At 34.2% G+C, this 24,458-nt stretch overlaps 1 protein-coding gene across 1 annotated transcript in view; it reads right to left on the bottom strand.

The window, feature by feature from the left end:
• LOC129230648 (multiple C2 and transmembrane domain-containing protein-like) overlaps positions 1 to 24,458 on the bottom strand; it is a 183,830-nt gene that overhangs the window by 88,589 nt on the left and 70,783 nt on the right. Inside the window, exon 2 of the mRNA XM_054865064.1 lies at positions 13,776 to 14,052. Within this exon, the coding sequence (XP_054721039.1) occupies positions 13,776 to 14,052 (277 nt within the window). The remainder of the gene's footprint in view (positions 1 to 13,775; positions 14,053 to 24,458) is intronic.

Raw genomic sequence — 24,458 nt, forward strand, 5'->3', positions numbered from 1 at the left:
CGTTGTAGTTAACGCACTACATTTGGCGAGATTTTATTCGTTGTTATTTTTTAAATAAGATTTTACATTTTAACGCCTCTTTTCAAAAAAAAAAAAAAAAAAGAGAAGTTGTTCATTCCGCTTCTACCTCTGGTGAGTGGTTAATTACATCATAGAAGTTATTCAAGATCAACAAAAACTTCCAGTTTGCTCACTTTTTAAAACAAACCATCAATTGCTTTTTTAATGTCCAAATTTTACAATGAATGTAACTCGTAACAAACAATTTTTCATTTTGTTTCACCTTTTCAATTCTTATTCCAGAAAAAATAAGTTGCATTTTAAAAAGGATTTTTCATAGTTGCATTGAGCGTAGGAGCAGTGCCAAGAAACAACGAAAAGATAAAATTTTAGATTTTTTTTTTTAACAACAACCGCGAATTATGCTAATCTTGAGTTGCACAGTAAAATGTAAGATCGTTTTAAAGAAAAGTCTCGAGAAAAACCTTTTTTCGCAAAAATTATCTTCGTTTTCTTTGGACGCAAAAGTAGATAGACTTGAGAGAGAAAAAAAAGTGCAATTTGAAACAGACGATTTTTTAAAAACTTGATGCCTTCTTTCTTAGGAGCTAGTTTTGTTGATTATATTCTAGAAAACTTCCTAAAATATAATAAACAACAAAACACTTCTAAAAACTCGAAACGGAATGAAGAAAGATGAATTTTCATTTGAACGACTAAATAAAATTTATGTACTTCTAGAAAGTATCTATTTGTCATTATGTATACATATTATGCAAGATAAGTGCAAAGGGAAAAAACAGAAAAAATTTCTGGTGGCAAGAAGTGTTACTTTATTTCAGTCGCACATTTACTAGATGCTTTTTATGCTCATTTAGTCGTTGGGTTGGCCTTAGTGGGCTAAATTATAAATTTGTGAAGAAATTACCTGATAAAAGCAATGGAGAAAATTTGGCTGGATTTTTTTGAAGTGCATAAGTTTTTTTTTTCTTTTAAATCTATGCCGCAGTTTTACTAAAGTTTGTTTTGATGGTTTTGGTAACCCTTGAAATATAACATGAATAAAACATTTGTTACCATGATATTTTTTAACAAAGTTCAGTTAAAAACCAGCTGTGTTGCACAACGTATAAAAATGCGTTCACAAACATAAGAAGTAACACGTTAACTATGTGCTGAATAAATTATCCAAAAAAAAAATCAACTTTAGAAGCACAAAAACGCAACGAATTTTTTAAAACAAATAAATAAATAAATATAAAAATAAATTAATGAGTAAAGAAGTAAATGCGTATACGCAAACTACTTTTTTTTTTTGTAGTATCAAGTCGTAGGAAAAAGTGTTTTTTTTTGCTAATTTCTTTTTGCTCTAAAATCGCTAATTTTTGTGCTGAAAAACTGTTCTATTTGAACTTGAAACAAGTGTACGATTTCTTATTCCTATTTTTATGCTTCTAGCTTTGATTTTTAATAAAACTCACAAATGGAAGAATATCCAACTGCATAGGTTTTGAGAGAAAGTAAAGCTCTAAATAATAAAGGTGCTCAGGCATTTGACGACTAAAAATCCTGAGCCACATTTGTTGCCGTATAAATTTCGACAATGTACAATTTTTCTTAAAAGTGCTTATCGTTTTTTGAGAATAACAATTATTTTGTTGGAAATGTTTAGTTACTAGGGTGGTTCAAAAATACATGTAAAAAAAAAAGTTGCTCCTAGATAACAGGACACCCCTCAATATTTTTAGACTTGTGGATAGCAATATCTTGGAAGAATTTCAGCTTCTTATTTCAACTGAAAGAGGGTGCTCTACCCCTTCCTCCAAACTTCAATAGTATGGAGAGGGGGTTAAAAATACATTGAACTGAAAAAACAATGCTACATATTATAAAATACACTAGTAATACGCATATAAATTGCAATAAAATAATTATTTACAAAATAAAAAAAACAGCTAGGGAAACTAAATGTTTCTAAACTTGTGGCATTTTCTATGCTACGGCTAATGTTAAATGAAGGGATCATGTCATTGAGCATTCTCTTAAAATTTGAGTAAGATGCAAAACTTTTGCAGCATCATGCTATTAGTAAGTCTAAAAAAAGTAAGGGGTGTCCTGTGGACTCTAGCTGCAAAAAAAGTTATTTTGAACCCCTCTATTGGTCACTTTTGTAGTGCTGTGAGGACTGACAACATAAGCGGCACCTTTTTTTAGTCATAAGTTTCAGTTAAAATGTCCATCGAAAATGACAGTCACTAAATTGAAATAGTGATCTTTATAAAAGTTCTACGTTTAGAAGTATTGCAAGGAATTGCGGTTTCGAATATCATTAATTAAAAATCCTCTTTCACTGTTAAGAAGTTATTTTTTCTTTTTGAGTGATGGAGAACATTAATTCGCAATTTTAATTTGAACTACAGGAGGCGCTGCAGTCTGTGGCTATTGGCGGCTGAAAGAGATAAAACAAACAAATGACGTTACGTGGGACTTACTATAAAGTTTAGTGAATGATAATTTATCTTCGTGTTGATAAGTTTTTTTTTTTAATTCTTCTGAACTTTTTAACCTTGTGAAGCTGGCCGTTCTAGATCGAAAAAATGAGAAAACGTGGAACGGAAAGTTTTACCTCTTACCGTAGTTTTTAAAATCACCGCAAGGTGGCGTATTCGAGCTGTAGAACTCTGAATTCATTTGGGTCAAAGCTTGGTGTTTCTCATTTTGTGATTATTATTTTACGAGTCACGTGATCTATTCTTTTGTGTTACAAGTGATACTTAGATCTAACAATGTCGTATTGCAGTGGCTTCGTGTTAGTTCTGTCTGTGATTGTCAGCTAGTGAATCAGTTAATGCGTTATCGTCGCACCGCACCCTTTGCATGGAGTCACGTACATCATTTAATGTATTTTATTTTAATTTCCAACGATAGTTTTTGCGTAAATTGTCGATATTTTTTGTTCTGTTTATTTATTTAGAAAAACCAGATGATAAATCTTTTCGCATCTTATCGTGTAATTATTTTCGTATGATTTTAAACATTTTTCCACGTTTAGAATCATTATGACATTTATAGCATCTTTTTTAACCGGTTCTGCACCCCTTAAAAATAAATAAACACTCCACTGTTGCAGAGCTTATGCCAACGTTCAGAAAAAAGATTCAGCCCAATTCACGTTAGAAAAATTATATTTTCAAGCATTCATCATTTATGAAAAATAATCCGAAGCATCTAATTTATTCTCAAGCTTCCTAATAAATTGCTCAGTTACGACGTAGATTATACTGTTCAACATTTTTCATCGCAAAATTAGCCACCTTAATAAAAATTCCTTATATAGCACTAACGACGTCATCTGTTCTTTTCTCGCGAGATTTAAATTCCCTTATTTTTTGAAATAAGAGACACTCGTAAAAACTCTGGAACCTTTTTATTCTACCACTTTAACATTCTTTTCCTGATTATCGAAAGTTGGGAAGTGTGGAAAAGTTTTAATGCCGTCTAAGGTTTCACGCAAGTAGTGTTTTCTTAGATTCTATTGTTCTTTCTTGGTAGTCATTGACAGGGGTACTTCGGGATGTGTGTGTTATTGAGAATACCTTAAAAGGAAGAAAACTTTGTTAAGTAATTATGAGCATAAATAGTTAGAGCGCTATTTTTATAAATGTTCAGTTATTACTATGAAATGGGAATACCATCTACTAAAATAATCTAAATGTCTTTTCTAGTGTTTTACAATTTTTTTTTCTACTCTTGAAACGAAAAATGCACTAATTTTTGAAAACCCATCAATGACCAATCTTATATTATTAAAAACTGAGCGTATGTACATGTATGTATGTCCGAGTTACTTATCCCTAACGGCAATGAAATGACCATCGAACAAGGTATCGATGGATTCGTCATTTTCCTGTCTTTACGTTTGGCTAATTAACATAATCCTCTGACAATAATTAGCGGAGATATCAATTAAAAACTATTAATTATGATACTTAGATTCCGACATAAAATCCTTATTTTTCGAATGCTTTCCTCCATTCAAATTATTATTCAGTGCTTCATCTCAACTTCCCGTAACAATACTTTTATTAAAATTTATAGCGTGAAGAAAATCATCGAGACGAAAGATCTGTCGCCATTTTTTTCTCGAATATGAAAAAACAAAATTCTTTCTTTTGTTTTAAAGGCTTTTCCTGTAATCGTGGGATTTAAAATGTTTACTTTTCCGTGATTTTCCCGCAATCTGTCGCAAAATTTTACTGATTTTTTTTTTGTTCAAGCCTGATTGTTGAACACTCGTCACTGGACATAACTTTTACTTTCGAGGCAGGCCGTGCAAAGCCGGGCGACGCAGCGAGGGACGATTTAAAATTTGACATTGTTTGAGTGTCAAAAATGCAGATGATGTGCTTTATTTTATCACTCATTTATGGGAGACAGGTATTTGTTTTCACTTCCTTGTATGATGTAAAAAAAGTACCGTGTTCACGAAATATTTTAGTATCAAATTTCAAACCTAAAGTTTCTATATAAATTTACCCATGAAAAAATCTTCACTTTTTTTCATGACATCTGTGCGTATTTGTGTACTTACAAACGTATAGGCAAACAAAAATCTATTTTGGACATCGCCGAATTCATTTCGCTGAGTTTTGCCAACAGAATAGCAATAGTTCTTTCAATTTGTTATACCGTCTGTAGGGTAGGAATTGCAATGTCTCGTAGTACATGTTTTTACTCACAAAACATACATAAAATTTAAATATTAAAAAACAAAGATCTCGATGACATCGAAAAATATGGAAAATAAAGAAAATTATTACAAAATAAGCATTGCAATAATCTCCATTTGATTTGTATTCTATCAACTAGTGGTACCCTCACGGCTTTGGCCGTAGTAGAAAATTAAAAGGTCATTTGGTTCGCCTGTATATTTACAAATAATGGATGTGAATTTCTCGACAATTCGCTCTCTTGATTTGCTCACCCATGTTACGGTTCCACGTTATAATTTGGTAATTTATTCGTCCACGTTATGATAATTTGCTCGGTAAAATGTTCTTAAAATTCGAACATCAAAAGAACAAAATCGAACTTTCGAAAACCGTTTCGAGGTGCACACTTCCATGCTATAAACTAATTGTGTGTCAAATTTCATGAAAATCGGGCTGAACGGTTTTGGCGCTGTGCGCGTCACAGAGATCCAGGCAGAGAGATCCCGATATCCAGACAGAGAGAGGTCCTGATATCCAGACAGAGAGAGATCCCAATAGATCCCGATATGCAGACAGAGATACATCCCGATATCCAGACAGAGACTTAGAGCATTATTATTAGTAAAGATAAAGATGAAATGAAGAAGCGATTTGATTGGCTGCGATTCGGCGAGGGTTGGTGCAGGAGAGTGAGGACACTTTCACTGTTGCTTTCGATTTTTTTCCATTCGAAGCAGTGTTGCCAGATGGTCAAATCCAGATTTCCCCAATTTCCTTTCAACTTTTCCCCAAAAAGCGATGTTTTCTATCGAAATTCCCCAAATTCAAAAATTATTTTTCCAAATGTTTTCATAAAATGAATCGACTCCCTCTAATATTTTTGTCTCTTAAAAATTTTTTTTCCCCCAAATAGCCAAATTTTCTTATAAAATTCCCCAACTTTTTTTTTTCTTCCCATTTTCCCTTTTTTTTAGTCTTCTTTATCTTTACTAATAATAAAGCTGAAAGTCTCTCTGTCTGGATATTGTCAGGATCTCTGTGACGCGCATAGCGTCTAGACTGTTCGGCCAATTTTCATGAAATTTGGCAAAGAATTAGTTTGTAGCATGGCGGTGTGCACCTTTTTAAGCAATTTTTCGAAAATTTGATTTTGGTCTTTTTCTATTCCAATTTTAAGAACATTTTCCCGAGCAAAATTATCATAAGGTGGACGAGTAAATTACCAAGTTATCATAACGTGGAACCGTAACGTGGGGCAAGTCAATTGGCGAGAAATTCATCATGCATTATTTGTAAATATACAGGGGAACCAATAAACCTTTTAATTTTCTACTACGGGCAAAGCCGGTGTGGGTACCACAAATCATAAATACAAGCGCCTGACCGAAAGATAATAACCAAATATTTTTTTTCTAATCGTATTTACTACTCTGCTGCTGTATGTACATTTAAACTATAATTTTTGTACATATTTATCCAAGAACATTCTTCATCACACTTATTTTTACCTTTTTCACCTATCAACTAGTTACTCACGCAGAACAATAATGCGAATTCCATAAAGTTGAGCAAAGCTAAGCCAACGCTGTTTGATACAAAAAATGTAACTACTACTTCTTGACGCGAAAAAAAAAACATTTTTTCCCCGATGTTTCCCCCCCCCCCAGGATTTCCCCAAGAAAATTTTTTTTCCCCATAGAATTCCCCTCAAAACCCATTTCCCCAAAGTTTCCCCATAGAGCACCAGATTTCTCCAATGGGGAAATTTCCCCCAATCTGGCAACACTGATTCGAAGGAACGTGGTTTTTGATCCGTAACAGTTTAGCATAACGTGCCCACGGGCGTCTACAAGGGGAGGCAGAGGGGTGCCCGAACCTCTCCTCTGGATATTGGTACCAGGGCGTAATTTCTACCGAAAGAAGTGCAAGGAGCCCTTTAGTGCTCACAGCTTATTTTTTCGCGTAGATAGCATGAATTTCGCCTAAAATGTTAAAATTTGCATGAAATTGAAAAGAAGTGCGGGAAACCAGCTCCTATGCAAATTAAGCCTCGATTGGTACTTTTCAAAAATAAAGTTTGAGCCACAGAAAAAAAAATCAAAACATATCAAAGAAGCAATAAATATTTCAAACCTTTTTATCCCCCAATATTTATAATTTTAACTTGCTAGATTTTGCTTTTAGAATTATAACAACGTATTTCATATACCAAATTTTCACCTGTCTTCTAAAAAAAAAAAAAAAAATACAAAAACAAAAGTATGAATTCCTTTAAAATGGTTAAAGGTTCCTCTCAATTTTAAAACAAAAAATCTGCACGAACGCAACTTTCTCTCAGTACTTTTTCAACAGAAGAAGAAATCAAAATTTTTTTCATTTAAATTAATGGCTTGAAACATATAAATTTACTTTTCTCTCTAAAATTGCGCATATGGGCGCCTATGAACGGGTCACAGGAGTCAACTTTGAGAGCCCCCATATGCCCCGCTGGTCGTAGATTGGGCACCAAATACTTGAGAAAGAACCGTTTTTTTTAAGTGAAAAACAGGATTAAATCTTATTTTTTAGGAATATTTTTAATATCACATCTATGATGCTGTGAAATTTGAAATCTGGTAAATGTCAGCATTAGTCGGTTGAATATCAACACTCACACATCAAAGATATCCGTGAAAAACAGTATTTTCCGGTGAATCATCGGTGAAAAAGTCGACATTATCCCATTTCAGTCCTTCACGATAACATAATGTACACAATATGTAGCTTAAGAAATCAAAGTTTAAACATTCGTGGAGTTAAAAAAAAAAAAAAATGAAAACATGAAAAATTCACTCATACTAGAAAAAGGGTATAGCAAGTAATAACAGCTAGAAATTTAAATATATATTAAAATTGGAAAAAAAAACCCTGTTAAAGAAATAAAAAGACAGAAACCAGAAGAACGTGAGAACTCTTTTTAGAGACTAGTTTCTTATGCATGAGCTTACGCAGAATGTTCTACATTTGTGAAAGATTTTGTTACTTTTAGCAGAGGAAAAAATTAAAAAAAATTAATTAACAGAACTAAAGCCCAAAGCACTCCAGAAGATTCTCTTTTTTTGGACAGTTCAGCAACTTCTTCTTTCTTGCTGAGAAAAAACACGAAACATAAAGTTTTAAAAGATTTCTAAAAGTGAAGACAGTATCTTTTTTACAATTACTTATGTTTTTTTTTTCTTTTGCTCAAAAAAAGTTTGGCTTCATCCATTTTATCCCACTTCTACTAATTTAAGTTTGATTTTAGGGTTCAGGGTTTCTTTCACTGAGCAATAATTAACTTGAGTGTTATCTGAGCAGCTCGTTGTCTACTTGAACCGGAAAAAAAAAAAAAAAAAAAAAACCTCAGGGAAACACAAGGCCATCAAGATCTCACCAGTAAGTTACCGTAAGTGTTTATGCAGGAATTTTGAGAAATTCTACTACAAGAACATACGTTCTTGTAACATGTTCTGATAGGGGAAAGTAATAAGGGTTTTTTATTTTAATAAGTTCAATGTTCTTGTGGCATAACCATGCAAAGAAAATGGCATGCGCGGGTTTTAGAATAATATGAAATTTTTTCTCGTATAGCTTTTTTAAAAAGTTTTTTGCATCGAATCGCTCGTAAAACCCTGAAACACGTATACGCACATGCAATTTTCATTGTATGTTTTGCTAACTAACACAAAGTTTGTTGATGTTCAAAAGTTTATAAGCTATAAGTTAACGCCCTTTAGCCAGAGCCCCAAAGCATTATGCAGAACTATAAGTAGGGGAATGTGGGGCAAAGTGAAATAGTTAAGATGACTGAGCTTTTTAAAAATGAACAAATTGGATATTTATCTTGAAAATTACAGTACGTAAAGAAAGAACAATGTATTTTTAACAGAACTTGTATTGAGACATTATATTTAATTTTTGGCAATAAAGCGCCTTCCAAAAAAAAAAAAAAAAAAATTAATAATAATAATTTCTTTTTCTTTACATGGGGCAAAGTGAAAAATATTTTTTCCGACGAAACATTTACTGTTCTATTATAAAAAATATTTTCATAAGTCATTAAATAAATTGTTGCATGAATAAATGAAAAGATGATGAAAAAATAAACGATAAATATATTAATCAATATATGAAGAAAAAAGAAAAGAAAAAGAGGGAGTAAAAGAGTGAATGACTAAGAAAATAAGAGAATAAATGAATAAATAAGTAAATTACTAAATGAAGGAATGTAAATGAATTAGTTAATTAAGTAGAACGTCTCAATATTTAAAATGTTGATAACAAGAACTCTATCATTTTATAGTAACGAAATATTTTTTTGTCTAGTAACAAAATATTAAAATATGAGTATCCATCCATCCACTATAATATTAAAATCTGTTCGCGTCTATCTGTCTGTCTGTCTGAAGATCTATCTTCTCGAGAACCACTGCGAATCGAGAGTCGAACGAGATAGCGATCAATTCAAAATTTTCCAAAGAAAACAATAGGACCAATCTCGTAATTGTACGACTTTAATTAGCGGAGATATTAATTAAAACGTTAATTAACATTACGTTATTCAGGAATATTTATTTCTTTCCTGTTGCCATTTTGAATCTGGGTGAGCAAATAAAATTCTAATAATTGTTTTAAAAGAGATTTTTTTGGCTGCTGTCCAAATCTTAAAACAACGTCTCCATTTAGAATTTTATTTTAAATTAGTTTAAAATTGGTTGCCCCTATTCGGACGTAGCCTTTATTTTATCGTCTGTCCTTCTATTTTTTACATCCAACGTTCTTAACTCTTTTCAGCATATGAAAGTTGTTTCTTTAATTATGTTTATTTATTGTAGTGTAAGTTTATCATTGACCGGCCTCATATTTTGGTAAATTTAGGATGTGCGACTAATTATGTTTATTTTGCTGGACTTTTTTCCGTCACATGGGTGAGTTTTCGAATTGTAATAACTCTCTTTTTCCTTCCTGTTTTTACTTTTGAAATATACTTTGTACCGTTAAAAGAACACGTTAAATCAAGATTGTTTCGATTTTTTAAGTGAAACTGGGTTGAACAAAAAAAGTTGTTTTTAAGGATTTTAACTAAAGCTTAATTGGAATCTGATGACTTCTTTGGTATTAAATTAATGCTTATTGGTATTTATTAAGTCTTGGTGCTTTAGTTTCACGTATTCAACGAAACAGTATGTATCATTCTATGTAAAAAGCTGATTGTAACTGTACATAAATATTTCAGATATAGTCTATCAGGTGTAATTCAGTTTAGCACAGATTATAGTTGCATTGATTATAGTTGATTATAGTTGCATAATGCATATATTTCGTTTGTGCAAATTGAAAATAGTCATAACTTGTATCATTGATAACTATGATTAACGTTAATGAGATTTTTGCCAAAAATATGCTCTACTGGTGTTTTGCAAATCTTGCATTACGCGGATTTATTTATTCCTTAACGCTTTGGAAACTGATGTCAGAGTAATACAAAAAAATCAACTGGACATCTCTTTATTTTTTAGGTAGCCCGTGCAACGCCGGGCACGCAGCTAGTCATTTCTTTAAAAATTGCTTGTATTATCATATACTTTTATCCTCGGTGGAATTTTTTCCTGACTGGTATAGACTTCATGAGCTATTCCACAGTTAAAACATTACCAGATAGGTGGTGCTAAAAGCGGAGTAAATATTTCACCATGTCACTTTGCCCCCTACATACCACAAAGATCCAGCTGTCTGAACTTCAGCTAAGGGGCTCAAAGCTTTTAAGTTAATTTCACTTCACGACAGGGATCGTGATTGTTTTAACTTTAAAAGAAAAATTAAAAGTCGGACTTTTTTTTTATTTAAATCGAATTTTTAAAAAAATCTTCAAAAAATTTGTGTTTAATTATTACTTTACACTTAAAATCATAATATATTTCATACAATAGATAAATCCATTCAGCTTACTTTTACAATTAGGATAAGTTCTCTAAATATTCAATATATTTTTAAGATTTATAAATACGTTATAATGCTAAGATAAGATGAGATTTTGTTTTATGCTCTTTGCTTAAAAATAAGGTTTCCATCATCATGTACGCTTTAATGTAAAGTAATAGGCCGAGAAATTACTTTTTTCAAATATATTAGTGATGGTGTATATGAAAAACTGAAAATTTTGATTTGGTTCTGTATTGAACTGAATTGTAATTTTGGAGTAAAAGCAATAGTGCAAGATTGTAAATCTGTTTCCCACACAGAAAGTCTAAGTAATTTTTCCTGTTGAAGATAAGATTGTATAATGCAGTGTTTAAATTTAGAGCAACATATTCTTAAAATGCAAAATTAATTAATATAAACCTAACAAACTGATTTTAAAAACTGATTTTGTTAAAAAAATCTTGATTCAAATCAATTTAAAATCAAAGATTTTTTTTTTAAATCAATTGATTTTAATCATGATTTAAAGCAACGAACCCTGTTTCACGATGCTGGTAATTTTATCTGGTACACTGTTATAACTAGAGGTGTCAGATAGGTGCGATTTTCCGCCTTAGGGTGCAAAGACGGAGCCACAGGGAGCCATGGAGGCTAGCAAATATTGTCCCGATATCTTATAGCACATCAGCGGATGAAAGAAGGTAATAAAGGGCCATCAGCCCACGCAGTAGCCAATAGCTGAATCCAAAACCTTTTTCTCGGTAACGGTGTCTCGCTCGCACATGCACATGCGCTGTGCACTCCGGCATAAGTTCTGTTCAGTCACTTTAATGGCGGACGACGATGCTGCAACGTAGTTGTTGGTACAGTAAATTTTCACATTTGAATAGACAACGAAACTGGATTAAAATTCAACATTTCTGGGACAAACCTTCAAAACGTTGCGTAAGTACAGGCATTTAATCATGGTATAAAATTTAAGGCTTTCCAACAGACTTAGTGTTTTCAGAGCTGTGCTTCAACAAAGTAAACTTAGTACTACTTATTGTTTATAGTTAACCGTTTTAACATAGAGATGCATGGCTTTTTCTATCCTGTGTAATACTATATGGTGTTACTTGCTTGTCGCGTCAGCGGTCTCGGGGATTTTCCCCAAAAATGTTTATTGTTAGCAATACGAAATATTTAATAAGTAACAGAGATGAAAATTCAATGATGTAACTAACTGCTGCAGCAGATACACTAAATGTCTTTATCTTCTCAATAAAATAGCTGCGTTGAAAGTAGCAAAGGAAAAAAAACGCTTTGAAAAGAAATCTCTCTGTGTGTTTCATGCCGTGACTCATTAGTCATTACGTGAAAATATTTCGTTGGTGTTATTTCAAAAAAAAAAAAAAAAAAAAACACGATTGCAGTATCTAGACGCGTTTATTTATTTATTTATGTCTTATTTCTAATTTCTGTTTCCAATGCTTTTCATTATGTAGGATGCTAAAAATTTGTTTTGATATTTAATGTCAAAAAAGTTTCTACTTAAAAAAGAAAAAAAAAGTGATTTTTTAGATTACTTATGTTTAAATAGGATATTCAAGTGTCGAACCATATATGGGGCATTCCAAGGTATTTTTGACATTTATGTAGAGTCCGTAACGTGACCTTTTTTGCCATAACTTTTTAATTTACTGTTTGATTAGCATATTATTTTATTTTGATCTTTTCCTACCAACACACCAGCTCAAATTAAAATAATTTGCAAATCAAACGGTAAATTAAAAAGTTATGGCAAAAAAGGTCACGTTACGGACTCTACATAAATGTCAAAAATACCTTGGAATGCCCCATATACGTATCAATACGTTACTCTTGATTAAAATATTTTGAAGGTTTATGAAACGCCTGCAATTTATGAAACGGTTTGATTTTTCCATGATTGTAATACAACTGAATATTTTTGGCTGTGCCTGTAAATTATCCATAAATGCATACACTCTTAATTTTTGGTATCATGCTGTAGTAAATGTCAATATCATATAAACTACTGAGCAATCCAAGGGTTTTTATGAGAGTTAGAACTCGGATAGAGGAATTGAAGTTATGAACACTTCTAAATTATGTTGGAACGTCTGAAATGTGATCAAATGCCTTAAATGGCAAGTTTTAATCCAAAATCAATTCAATGTGAAAAACGTACCAAGACTTTGTATATCATAAACTCATACAATAAACACAATAATATTCAAAAACGCACACAATACGGGGGAGGGGGTAGGAGGATCTACTGTAGAAATCAGTAAGGGTGCCACAAATCTCTCCGAAGGTTCCTTCTTTTCACCCCCGCTGTCTGTCTTTTAAAAGGTGCCCATTTTTCACCCTAGTAAGAGGTGCGATTTCGGCTCCGTATTAGGTGCCGCTGGTGAGCAAGTGTTTCACCCCTGAAAGGTGCCAAACGCAACCTGTAGTTTTAACAGTGTAATTTCCAATGTAGTTTTTTTATGCTCTATCATTTGAAAATAACCCGTTAGAAAAAATCCATTGAGAGAGGCCTTCACGAATCGACATAAAAGCATCAAAAATGATCCAAAAACTGCGCATGAAAAAACCACAATAGACAAGGGGGGCCCCAAAAATGTATTGTGACCAGGAGCATGCACAGGGGGGAGAGGGCTAACCCTGTTGGCCCGAAGAAGAGTCTGAAGGGAGCCCAATATTTTTAAAACTTGGCATGAAATATATGGGTAAACAATATATAGGAGGCCCGGAAAAGTCTGTTACGAACTACCGCAAGAGAGCGTATTCGTCGCCTATTTAAGCAAGTTGTCTTGTATCTTATGGTTTATGTGATGTTGTTATGTTACAGCAGTAGAAGGGAGCCGCTAACCCTCATAATACTGGCAAGAACGAGCTACTGCCTCATTAACTTCATTCTCTTTTATGTTTTAATAAAAGTTTAGTTTTTAAATTAGTGTTGTTATTTGGAACCATCGATAAAGCATCAAGTACCATTTTGTTTTAAAGTCATTTGTGATGGGCCCCGAAATTTCTGTGCACGCCCCTGATTGTGACGGGCGCTTAAGAGAGTGAATTTCCCTCAAATACGTAATAATCAGTAAACAGGCAGCTTACCCCCTTTCAGAGGCATTCCCCCTGCTGTGGTGCCGGATCTTGAACTTCCTCAGCGTGTGGATGACGTTCTGGATCTTCTTGCCCGACTTGAAGCCGAGGATCTTCTTGTAGGGAGAGGGGGGCACTGTGGCGGGGGGCTGGGGCGACAGGGAGGGGGGCGCCTCCTCCTCTCCGTCCTCCGACCGGCTCGTGAGGTCTGTCTGGCTCTTGGCCTTGGGCCGGACGAACCTCTTCCGCTTCCGGACTCCGTCCTCGGGCGGGCTGCGATCCGAGGAGCCTGCAAAATGAATCGCGTCCTGAGTGGATGGAAAATATTGGGTAGTTGGAACATGCAGTAAAACCTGTAAAGTTGACCACCCTTGTAAGTTGACCACTATTTTCAGGCACAGAATTAGATCTTATCATATAATTCAACATCTATAAGTGGACCACCTACTTAAGTTGACCACTAAAGTAGTGCACCGCAAGTGGTCAACTTACACAGGTTTCACTATTACACATATAGCTATGCAAGCAAAACCCGAACTGCTTATTATAGCATTTAGAGAGACCGTTTCGCCCTTTTTTTGAACTCATCAATCTGGAACAGCCATAACAAAGCTGATGGTCAAGAAGGGAAAGAAAAAAAACCTCCTGAAGAAGCTGAGTATTATCTTCACACTGGGCAGCTGAAAATATTTCAACATACCAGCGAAGCGTATTCTGGATATTGGCTTTTTGTCTTGTAAGTTAGCTTTTGCTCTACTGTCCTTATTTTCGTCAAGCAAAATGATACTTTGAGTTTATATATTCGTCGCCTCAGAGAAACAGTAAGACATCGAATCCCAGGAATGACAGTAAGATATTCTACTGTTGCTCTGAGGCGACATGATATAATTCAGAAAAAATTTCAAGTTGCTTGTCTACTGTCACCTAAAAACCAATATTTTGGTATTGTGATTTAAACCATGAGCATTAGGTGAAGCTTTCCGATTCTCTTAAAGGGTCCCAAATGGGCCCAAGTAGTGTCAATCTGTCACTGGATATGAAATACTTGATATTATGTGTAAAAGTAGTACAAAGAACTATTTCAAAGCAACAAGTAACCTTAAAAATAAGTTGAGTAACTTAACTTTTAAAAAAATGGACAGTTCTTAGTACCTCATGGAGCAGTAAAATGTCACTAAAACATGAAGATTAAATGATTTGAAGTAGCAATCATTTCTGGCAAGACAATTTTTGACACAAAAACTCACTTTCTGGAAAACTTGACAACGTTACATTATAACAAAATTTGAATTGCAAAGAATAGCCAAAGACTTAAAGGATAAATTCTCTTTGTTTAGAAAACAACTTAGAAATAAATCCCCTTTCACGGTAAGACGCAAAAAACCTTTCAACGACAAAGTTGTGCTTAGAAGATGATTGTATTCCTTGGAAAATTCGTAACTGTCTCACGTCTTTTTATCAGACTGAACAGAAGGATCAGAATAGATTCCAGTGATGTTTCGCTTGCTTTATTAAATGGTTCGAGGGACGAAGCGCCAGCCTCATACTTGGAGTATTGCATTAAAGAAAAATAATGCATGAATATTTGGGAATACCTAAAATAATTCTTTTTGGAGAGTAAAATTTGTTTTTTAAAATAGTAAATTGTATGAACCGAGGCTGTCAAAAAGCGACGAGTGACAGAGAAATTAAACTACAGTTACCGAATATTAAATTATGTCATTTATTTGATGATTTTTAATGATGAGGAAACCAAATGCAAGTATAAGAATGAATAAAATATAAATAAGTTGCGATCAAAGTTGCGATATGAGGGTTTTAAGCCAAATTTGGCGATTTCCACAAGTAATGGTCGACATCTTTCACACTTTTGCAGATGAATATCCTGCCACAGGCATACCGTCAAATCACGAGGTACTTTAAATTTCTCGATACTTCATTTGGCGCTTTCTTAAAATTTCGGAAGACTTGTAGACTTTATATCTCGATAACGACGACAAATAAAAAGTTTCTCACTATGCTTCATCGATTGCTACCTGTTTAAATTGTGGACATGATTCGACTTCGTGTGGTTTTCTGGTGCGGTTAAATCAAGTACGAAAGCATAAAATCCCCGAAAACAATAAATAATTCCGCGAGTTTTTTCCAAGGAGGAAAAAAAGAAGCAAAGCTAAAATTACTTTTTTTGAGATAGAAACGACTTTGAAAGTATAAAAATAAATAAAATAAATAACAAAACCTTTTACTTTATTTTGCTTATTTAGTTTTGAGATCGTATAAAGTTTAATTCTTTAATTAATAAGCAAGCACTAATAAAAAAGCATCGTATACTTAGGAGAAAATAACACCGACAAAATACATTCTTTGAGATTAAATGCAATTTAAAAAAGTCTATGTAACGCAACAGCCTGCGAATAAATGAGACGCGCCCATTTAAAATTCAGTCTTTTGAGACACACCCACTCCCCTTCCCTCCAGATCAAGTTTTAAAAACAACAAACATGAAAGAAAATGAGAAAACATCTTCAATTATACAAAAAGTAAACAAGCAATGCAAACATATTGAATTCAAAATCAACAATAAATATCCGAGCAGCAATGAAAACAGGAATTTTTATATCCGAAATATTTGCTGCTATTTCTTAATTTAAAAGTTCTGTTTTTGAATTTAAATGTGTTTACACAAAAGTAACATTTTTAGTTTTATGATCGATTCCGGTAATTAAGTTGTAACACTAGTTACGTTAACTTATAACGCTGACGGCAAAATGAATTCATTTTCAAAATTGTTTCGAAGAAAATATGTAGAAGATAGAGTTGGCGTCGGGAATTATATTTCGGGAAAAAATCAGCTTACATTTAAGAAATAACATTGAATTATGGCGTTTTGAATTCAAATTATGTTTTTCGCAATCACGAGTGTGTGCGTGTATGTAGGCGTGTGTGTTTGTGTCGAGGCATGAGTGTGTGGGTATGTGTTTGTGTGTATAGGTATGTGTATGTATGCGTGTGTGTTTGTGTGCAGGCATGAGTGTGCGTGTATGTGTGCGTGTATTTGTGTCTATGTGCAGGCATGAGTGTGTGCAGGTGTGTGTATGTATGCGTGGGTGTTTGTGTCTGTGTGCAGGCATGAGTGTGTGTGTGTGTGCAGGTATGAGTGTGTGTGTGTGTGCAGGTGTGTGTATGTATGCGTGTGTATGCTGGATATGGACGTAACCTGGAGACAGTTTTCACTAGAGGAGCAGCATCGTGAGGCCGGTCGACGGTGGTGCTGCAGAGGGAGGCGGTGGGAAAATAAAGTCATAGGAACATCAAAACAGTCAAATGAGAACAATAAGCAATCGTGATTGCTCAAAAAAAAAAAAAAAAAAAAAAAAAAAAAAAAAAAAAAAAACCTTCGGTTCGTTTCTGACAAATCAAAGTTCTTGCAACCAAGAGTTGCAGCCAGGAGATTACTCCGAATTTATAAAAAACAATTTTTCATAAATTTGAGTTAATCATGTGAAACTCAACCGCTATATTCTGCAGAAAAAAATAACCCCCCTTCCCTTTCATATGGATGACATTAAAACTAGATTAGAATGGTTTAAGCGGATTTTATTCTAATCACGATTCACGTAAGAAGAGATAGTAAGGATTTTAACCATCAACCCAAAGCATGCACCAATATAGCTTGTACACTTTTCATCTAGGATGACCGCTGAAGGCGCTTCTGGGAACCATAAAAATAAACAAGAGTCAACAAGGGAATGTGCACTTGGCAGATCGTTTCGCAGATCATCCCAGGCAAGTTCCACGTAGTCGGGATTGACATCTAATTTCCGGCGATCGTTAATTACCGCCAAGCAGTGCCGCTGACAGCAGACGACTTCCCCTTCGGTATCAGAGAAAATAATGAATAAATGTTCCAGCGAAAGGAATTGACCGAATGCGGTGAAAATATCGGGGCATAAATCTGGGGGCTCTTCAAGATTAATGTCCAGTTTCCAAGCATGAGAGAGAGGCTTAGTGTGTCTACTTCCATTTGAGATAAGTTGAGTTTACTAAATTAATATTAATTGCCAAGCTGTTGTGAGGCGTATGATATGGGGATTGGCGAGCAATCAACGGTTACAGTCAATCTTTGAGGAAATTTCTCTAGGAGAGTTTTTTTTTTTAAACCTAATTCGTAACTGTATGGGAATTCGTTCAAGTAGAAAAGAGCAATTTATAACTTGAAATTTAAACTTGGTGCTTTTGGGTTTTTTAAAATTTCAACCCCCCACCACCCTATGGGATTTTCTGAGCATCAAAGAACCTCTGTACTAAACTTAGCAATGATCCGACGTATACTATGGATTTGTATATGGAATATGCACACACACACCTCTACATCCATTTTTATGCATATAAATTTTTTAAATTCTGTAAGGAAGTTTTGTGTAACTATAAATACAGGGAGTGCTGCAAATAGGGAGCGTTTTGTTCTTTTAGTCAATAGACGCAATGAAAATAATCTGTGAGTGGGTAGTTTAAATAGATAAATTGTGGAATAAAGTTACAGTCTGACCACAGAAGACATGTAATCTGACAAGCAGCCAACTTAGGACGATTCCATCTGTTTGAATTTAGCAGGGGAGGAAGGAAAATAGCGATGGTATTTTGATGCATGCGTTTTATAATATCACCAGTGCCTTATTAATTTATTGCATTCTATTAATTGAAAATGGTGGGAAAGAAAAATAGTTGCGATGGGAACAAAATGCAAATTAAATGTTTTCATTTCGCCCAAAAATGTGAAAGTAAAATGGTAATCCATGTTGGAAAAAAAATGAAAATCAATTTTTGCAGTGAGAATCTATATCGAATTTAGTTTAGATTTAAAAAAAAATATTGCGGCTAACAAATTGTCATTTTTTCAAAACTGCGTCTAAATAATAAAGAGGCAAAAGCGCACATCAGTAACGAACAAAGTACCATCCCTGTAAACTAATATATGCGTCCATTTTCCGCATATTAACCGCCTTTCATATCATTGGTGGTCAGACTGTACCTTGAACGACTAAGGGACTAAGTGACTAACATTAGGCTCACGTAACTCAATGATAAAATAACTTTAAAGCATCCAGCGAGAAAGATTATCCCTAATTCCACATTTACCTCAACATTTAATAGTAATGTTACCCTCATTAAAGCTTATTTATCCACAACAAATGTTCCGAATTACATGTCAGCATAATAACCGCCATTTGACTTTTAATAGGAAGAATTTTGCCCTCTAGCCACAGTAATTCCTTCCCCGAGCACTTAGTCTCGCAGATTCTCCCCAGAAAATGTCTGTGTAATATCAGAAACGCAGATGCGACTACTAAGCAGTTATTAATGATAGCCGGAGGAGAGTCTGGCTTTGGTATATGACGTTCCCGATAGAATGACGTCCCATTTATATGCGGAATAAAAGACGGAATCGCGAAAAGTTCCGTCTGAATGTTTTCTTCTGTTAGTTCAAAAATTGAAATGATTTGCGCTTCAGATTGATAGTTATTTGTTTTGAAGGGGTGTTCACGGGCGGAGAATAGCGCAGACAGCGTCATTAAAAATTTTAGCTGGGGGGGGGGGGTTGGATTTCGTTTGAAGCAGGGGCGGATCCAGAAATTTCTCTAAGGGGGGTCAAGTTTCAATGACCAGCATGTTATACTACCTGAGTAAAGAAATATCAGTTAAGCAGGGGTGCCATTTCCCCTAAAGGTGATGGTGCCCCACTCATATGCTATGGAGCAACCCCCCCCCCCAAATAATAAAAAAAAAATCCTTGCAAAAATCCCCCCTCTAATTTTTTTCAACCTGCACCATGGATCACATTCCCTCAAACTTTCATCAAAAATATTTCTCTTGGCCGATAGTCTGCTCACGTTCTGAAAAGAAATACCTTATAGGATAACAGAACCAAGCAAAAAAGAAGTTAACATTGATTCCATGCACTATTTTTTGGAGCTAAAGTATTGAAGTTTGATAATAATCATAATAAAATTATTGTCACAGGGAGGTCAGCTGACCCTTTGACCCTCCCCTGAATCCGCCCTTGGTTTGAAGGAGTTTCCCGCTGATTTGCGGGCAGAGGCGGAAACAAACTACTATTTCATGGGAAGGGATCGTGTTGAATAATCACCACCCCCTTTACTTCCTTCCATGAACGAACCTACGGTTTCGGGCATAAAAAAATTCTGGAACACTTTGAGTGTCAATAAAAAGCACCAAATTGGCCAGGAATTAGGCATCTAATGGGGCATAAACGAAACAAATTAATTTCATAAGCAATGAAATGAAGTAGTGTTTCAAATATTCATTTTCAAAAATAATTAGTGCATTGAAAAGACTACTGAAATCGTTTGGATTTGATTCATTAAGTGTTTGAACACAGTATAGACATATACTATTGTTGATAATTTACGGGGGCGGCATGACCAGTTGACCCTCTCCTTGTATCCACCCCTGGCTGCGGGGTAGGAGGAAGGATGATCAACTCTGGCTCCAACTCCTGAAATGTAGAACCTATACCACTTTGGCTAGTTTCTTAAATCATCACCAGGTGGTGTATACAAGTTCTAAAACAGAGAATTAAAGTATGACCGCGAAGAGTTGAGCTTTGGCCCCGCCTTGTTTCAGAATTGTCCATTTTCGTGCAGGGGCGATACGGGAAGGACAATTGAAGATCGCAATTTGAAAGAAAGTTATTGGTTCTAGAGCCGAATATGTCAACTTGGAATTTAAGAAGTTAGCCAAAGAGGTAAAACATTTTAATTTTATGCGGCCAAGGCAGATGTCTCATTGGACAGGTCCCATCCTAAGTAAGTGGGTGGATCTTGGTTTTACTTCTATCTGCAGATACTGGTTAATGACAACAACGTCTCCTGGAACTAATTTCAATTGAAAGTTGCCGACAGCAGGGTTGCCGTAAAGATGGCAAAGCTTGTCATTTTTACTTTCTCGCCAACTCAATGCAGTTATTTCTGCAATTTAAACATTTTAATCACATATCGAAAATATACTACGAGTACATTTTTATTTCATATCGCTAAAATGTTGCTGAACTCGAAAATATGGCGCGCGTCCTTTTTTCCTTCTCAACCATTTTAAAGAATGGACTCGTTTTGTTCAATGATTGACAAGGGTCATTTGTTCACGATTGGACTATACCAATTTATTCATTTTTTTTAATGCAAGCTATCTTATCAACTTCACTTTTTCCAACATTCTTCAACACTGTTATAATAATAACGGACAGGGTTTAAAATCACAAAATCAATTCACCTTTAAAAAAAGGTACTTTATTTGACAAAATTATCTTTGAAAACGTCACTCTTTTCTAAAACATGAAATAATTTATCAATTATGTTGTCTTCTTTTCTGTGAGCAGAGAAAATTGCTCTCCAGAGACTGTTCCAAGAACACAGAGCAGAAGCTAAAAACCATAGTTTCAGCAATATCATTCCCTAGACAACCATAGGAACAACGATTTAAGGCTCATCTTTCAAGAGATAAAAGCCTTGCTTCACGTTTGCCCGATTTTTGTTACCAGATTGCGAAAACAAGAGTTTAATAGCTTTTCTTCAACTTAAAAACATGAAGCGCAGTTGTTGGTTACTGGCGTGGGAAAAATTTGATGAATATTTTTATTAGCTAAGATAGAAAATTAAGCTGATATTTTGTTCATCTACTGGATCAGATAGCAAAAGAACCTGATGGGGACTTCTACAATACATCGTTATGCCAATTTTTTTTTTTAAACTATGTTTTTTAATATGGATGAGTACACTAATTTATACGAGTAAGAAGAAATAATTTAAAAATGTAAAACTGTTTCCCTATACCTATAAAAGTATGGCAAATATAGAGACTGGCATTTTCAAATTTAAAGAAAGGTGATGTGTTTGTTGGTATCTTAGATTTAAAATAGTATTTATAAAAAGGTATATGGAAAGCGTACAAAGAACAAAACTACAATATAATATTGGCTTAAAGTAAAAAAAAAAATGCATTTTAAATAGTGCACTTGTAATTTCTTGCGAACTGATACAGAAAATATTGTTTTACTGAGATTAATTTTCAAATCTCGACAATTTCACAGTTGATTATTTAGGAATCTCGTTAAAATCGCCAAATTGACGTCTTATTTTTTCGACATCTTATTTTGTCGTCAGTTTGGCAATACATCGCAAGTTGGTGAAAAACAATTGGCGAATAAAACGTTGACGATAGCAAAGTGGTAGCCAATTTATGAGCATCCAAAAAAAAAAAAAAAAAAAAATCACAGAAGAACATGTCATTTAAAGCCACTTTCGTGTCTTTTTGATCTTCCCGATCCTCATACCTCAGTACAAATGATTTTTAGCTTCGGGAGTTTTCGAAACCTTTACCACTCGTAAATAGTGCTAACTTAAGAAATTTACCTGATCTGAATAATAGAATTTTACGATATGTTCATAGCATTTCCCAGAGCATCAACTATCGAACATGCTATCTCACAATTCCAGAAGGTAGACAAAAATGATATGTTGAACATTTTCTGATAAAAGACTTGTTTCAAAATCATCGTAAATGGATAACTAACGTATAACTCATTAAAAACTTCCTCCAGCTGTGAAATTTTGCACTACTTTTTTTTTTTTTGATTCGCTTGAGCAATTTCACATCCCTTCTTTATATTTTACACAAAATTTCGTTAATTTCTGACAAGCACTTTTCGTCGTAGACAAATTTAAAGAAGGGTCGTTTCATTAAGGCCACTCAGTATATAGTACATCTTTTAGAATTTTTTCAAGAATGGACTTTTAGATCTTACATTGAAGTAAATTTCAACTTGAAAAGAAAGCTGGAAACAGTGGGAGGGAGTAAGAAATAACGATTTATTTAAATTTTTTTGCTGGGTACCAGTTCAGTTTTCTTTCTTTAATTCATGAAGTCCCGTATGTATGTTACGGAAAAGGACTTTCTCAATCAGAATTGTCACGAGCAGTTTCTCTATTCTGCCCTGGGATGGGGGGGAAGACCAAATATTCGGTACTTTTAGTACACCTTTCCCATTTGAAAAGTTAAGAACAGTAGAGGGATTATAGTAAGAGACAGTTATACAACACACCAAGTTCTTCTATACATCCTTAAAAAAACTCGGATTCAAAATTTTGTGGTCGACACCCAAACTTTCCACCCTCCAAATGCATTCATTAAAATATTCTGCGCATTAATTTTCATAAAATATTATTTCAAAAGAAATCAACTTGCAAAGAAAATTATTCACCAGCACGAAATCGAAATTTTGAAGCGTTCAAATCGTGCTGCTCTTCTATTGCGGCGAAGACAGAAGTATCAGAGCAAACGCAAAGCATCCTGCCAAGTAATAAATATGTAAATAAATGCACGTCGTCTTTTTCGATGCGGCTTTTGAAAATATTTTGCATGCTTGGGTGTTCTGTTTCGTTGTGGAGGGATTGAATAACCATGTAAGTCTCGAGTTTCAGGTAGGTCGGAGCATTGAAGTACTTCTTCAAAAGGAATTGTAGATCAATAATGGTAAGAAGGCGAAAGGAATCCGCAAATCTTACTTTGAAATTTCATACAACGGAAACATGTTTTCTTTTCTGTCGCTTTTATCAAAATCGCCCCCCTGCTTTTCTCGATTTACATCCGATTTATTCAGTAGCTCAGAACCCGTTTTCGTATTTTGGAAATGATCTACTACACTGAGAAAAGTGAAGTTTTCAAAAATGAGTACATTCATGCTTTCAAATTTTTTCGAAACATTTTGTTTTAAATATGAGTAGGGGTAACTAGGGAGCCTTGACCATAAGGGAGGCGTGACGCACCCTTCAATTTTTGTATTTAAAAATATTTTAGCTGTTTCTCACTAGATGGCAGTCAAAGCTAGTGATGTGAGCAGGCATCCATCTTAGTTTTATTCATCTAGCTATCAGGTGTGTGGAGATATTCAGAAAAGAGAGTTTTTCAACATAAAAAGGAAGAATTTTGAGCATAATTTGTAAGCCTTTTTCAGCAAATGTAATTAATTTATATTTTTGCAAATGGGATTTTCTAAATACTATAATAGAGCTTTTATTATAACTATAAAGTTTGTTTCTTGAATTAGGCTTAACCTCACCAAGTGCTATTCTGTACAAAATGGGTAGGTGGGAAGGCTTGACCCACTCTATGTAAGAGAGGCTTGACCCACTAGGTCAAGCCTCCCTTACTTAAACAGTTTAGGAATTCTATAAATACTGTTTATCAAAAACAATTTATAATTACAATAGTTATTTTATGGGGATAATATATATGATTATTATATATTTTGTATGTTTACAATAAAACCAAGACATTGATTGTTGAAAGTCTCGAGGTGGAAGAAAACCAACAAGGTCAAGAATTTTAACCGACACACCAGTTAAAAGATCAGCTGAGATTGAACATGAAGAAAGACAAAAGCGAAAAAATGAAAATATTCAGAACAAATTTCCAAGGCTAAAGAAAGTAAAAAAAGAAATTATCACTACTAACACAGAGGAATCCAATATTGATACACCTTCTAGCTGCACTGAAGAAGAAATAGAAGATTTTATAGTAAAAAGTAATAAATTTGATGTTGGCGACTTTTCTGTTGTAAAATTTACAACAAAAAGAGATTTGTGTTATTTTGTTGGGTGGGTTACACGAGTATTGGTA

This window comes from Uloborus diversus, chromosome 9 (assembly GCF_026930045.1).
Source record: "Uloborus diversus isolate 005 chromosome 9, Udiv.v.3.1, whole genome shotgun sequence".
NCBI classification, from domain to species: domain Eukaryota; kingdom Metazoa; phylum Arthropoda; class Arachnida; order Araneae; family Uloboridae; genus Uloborus; species Uloborus diversus.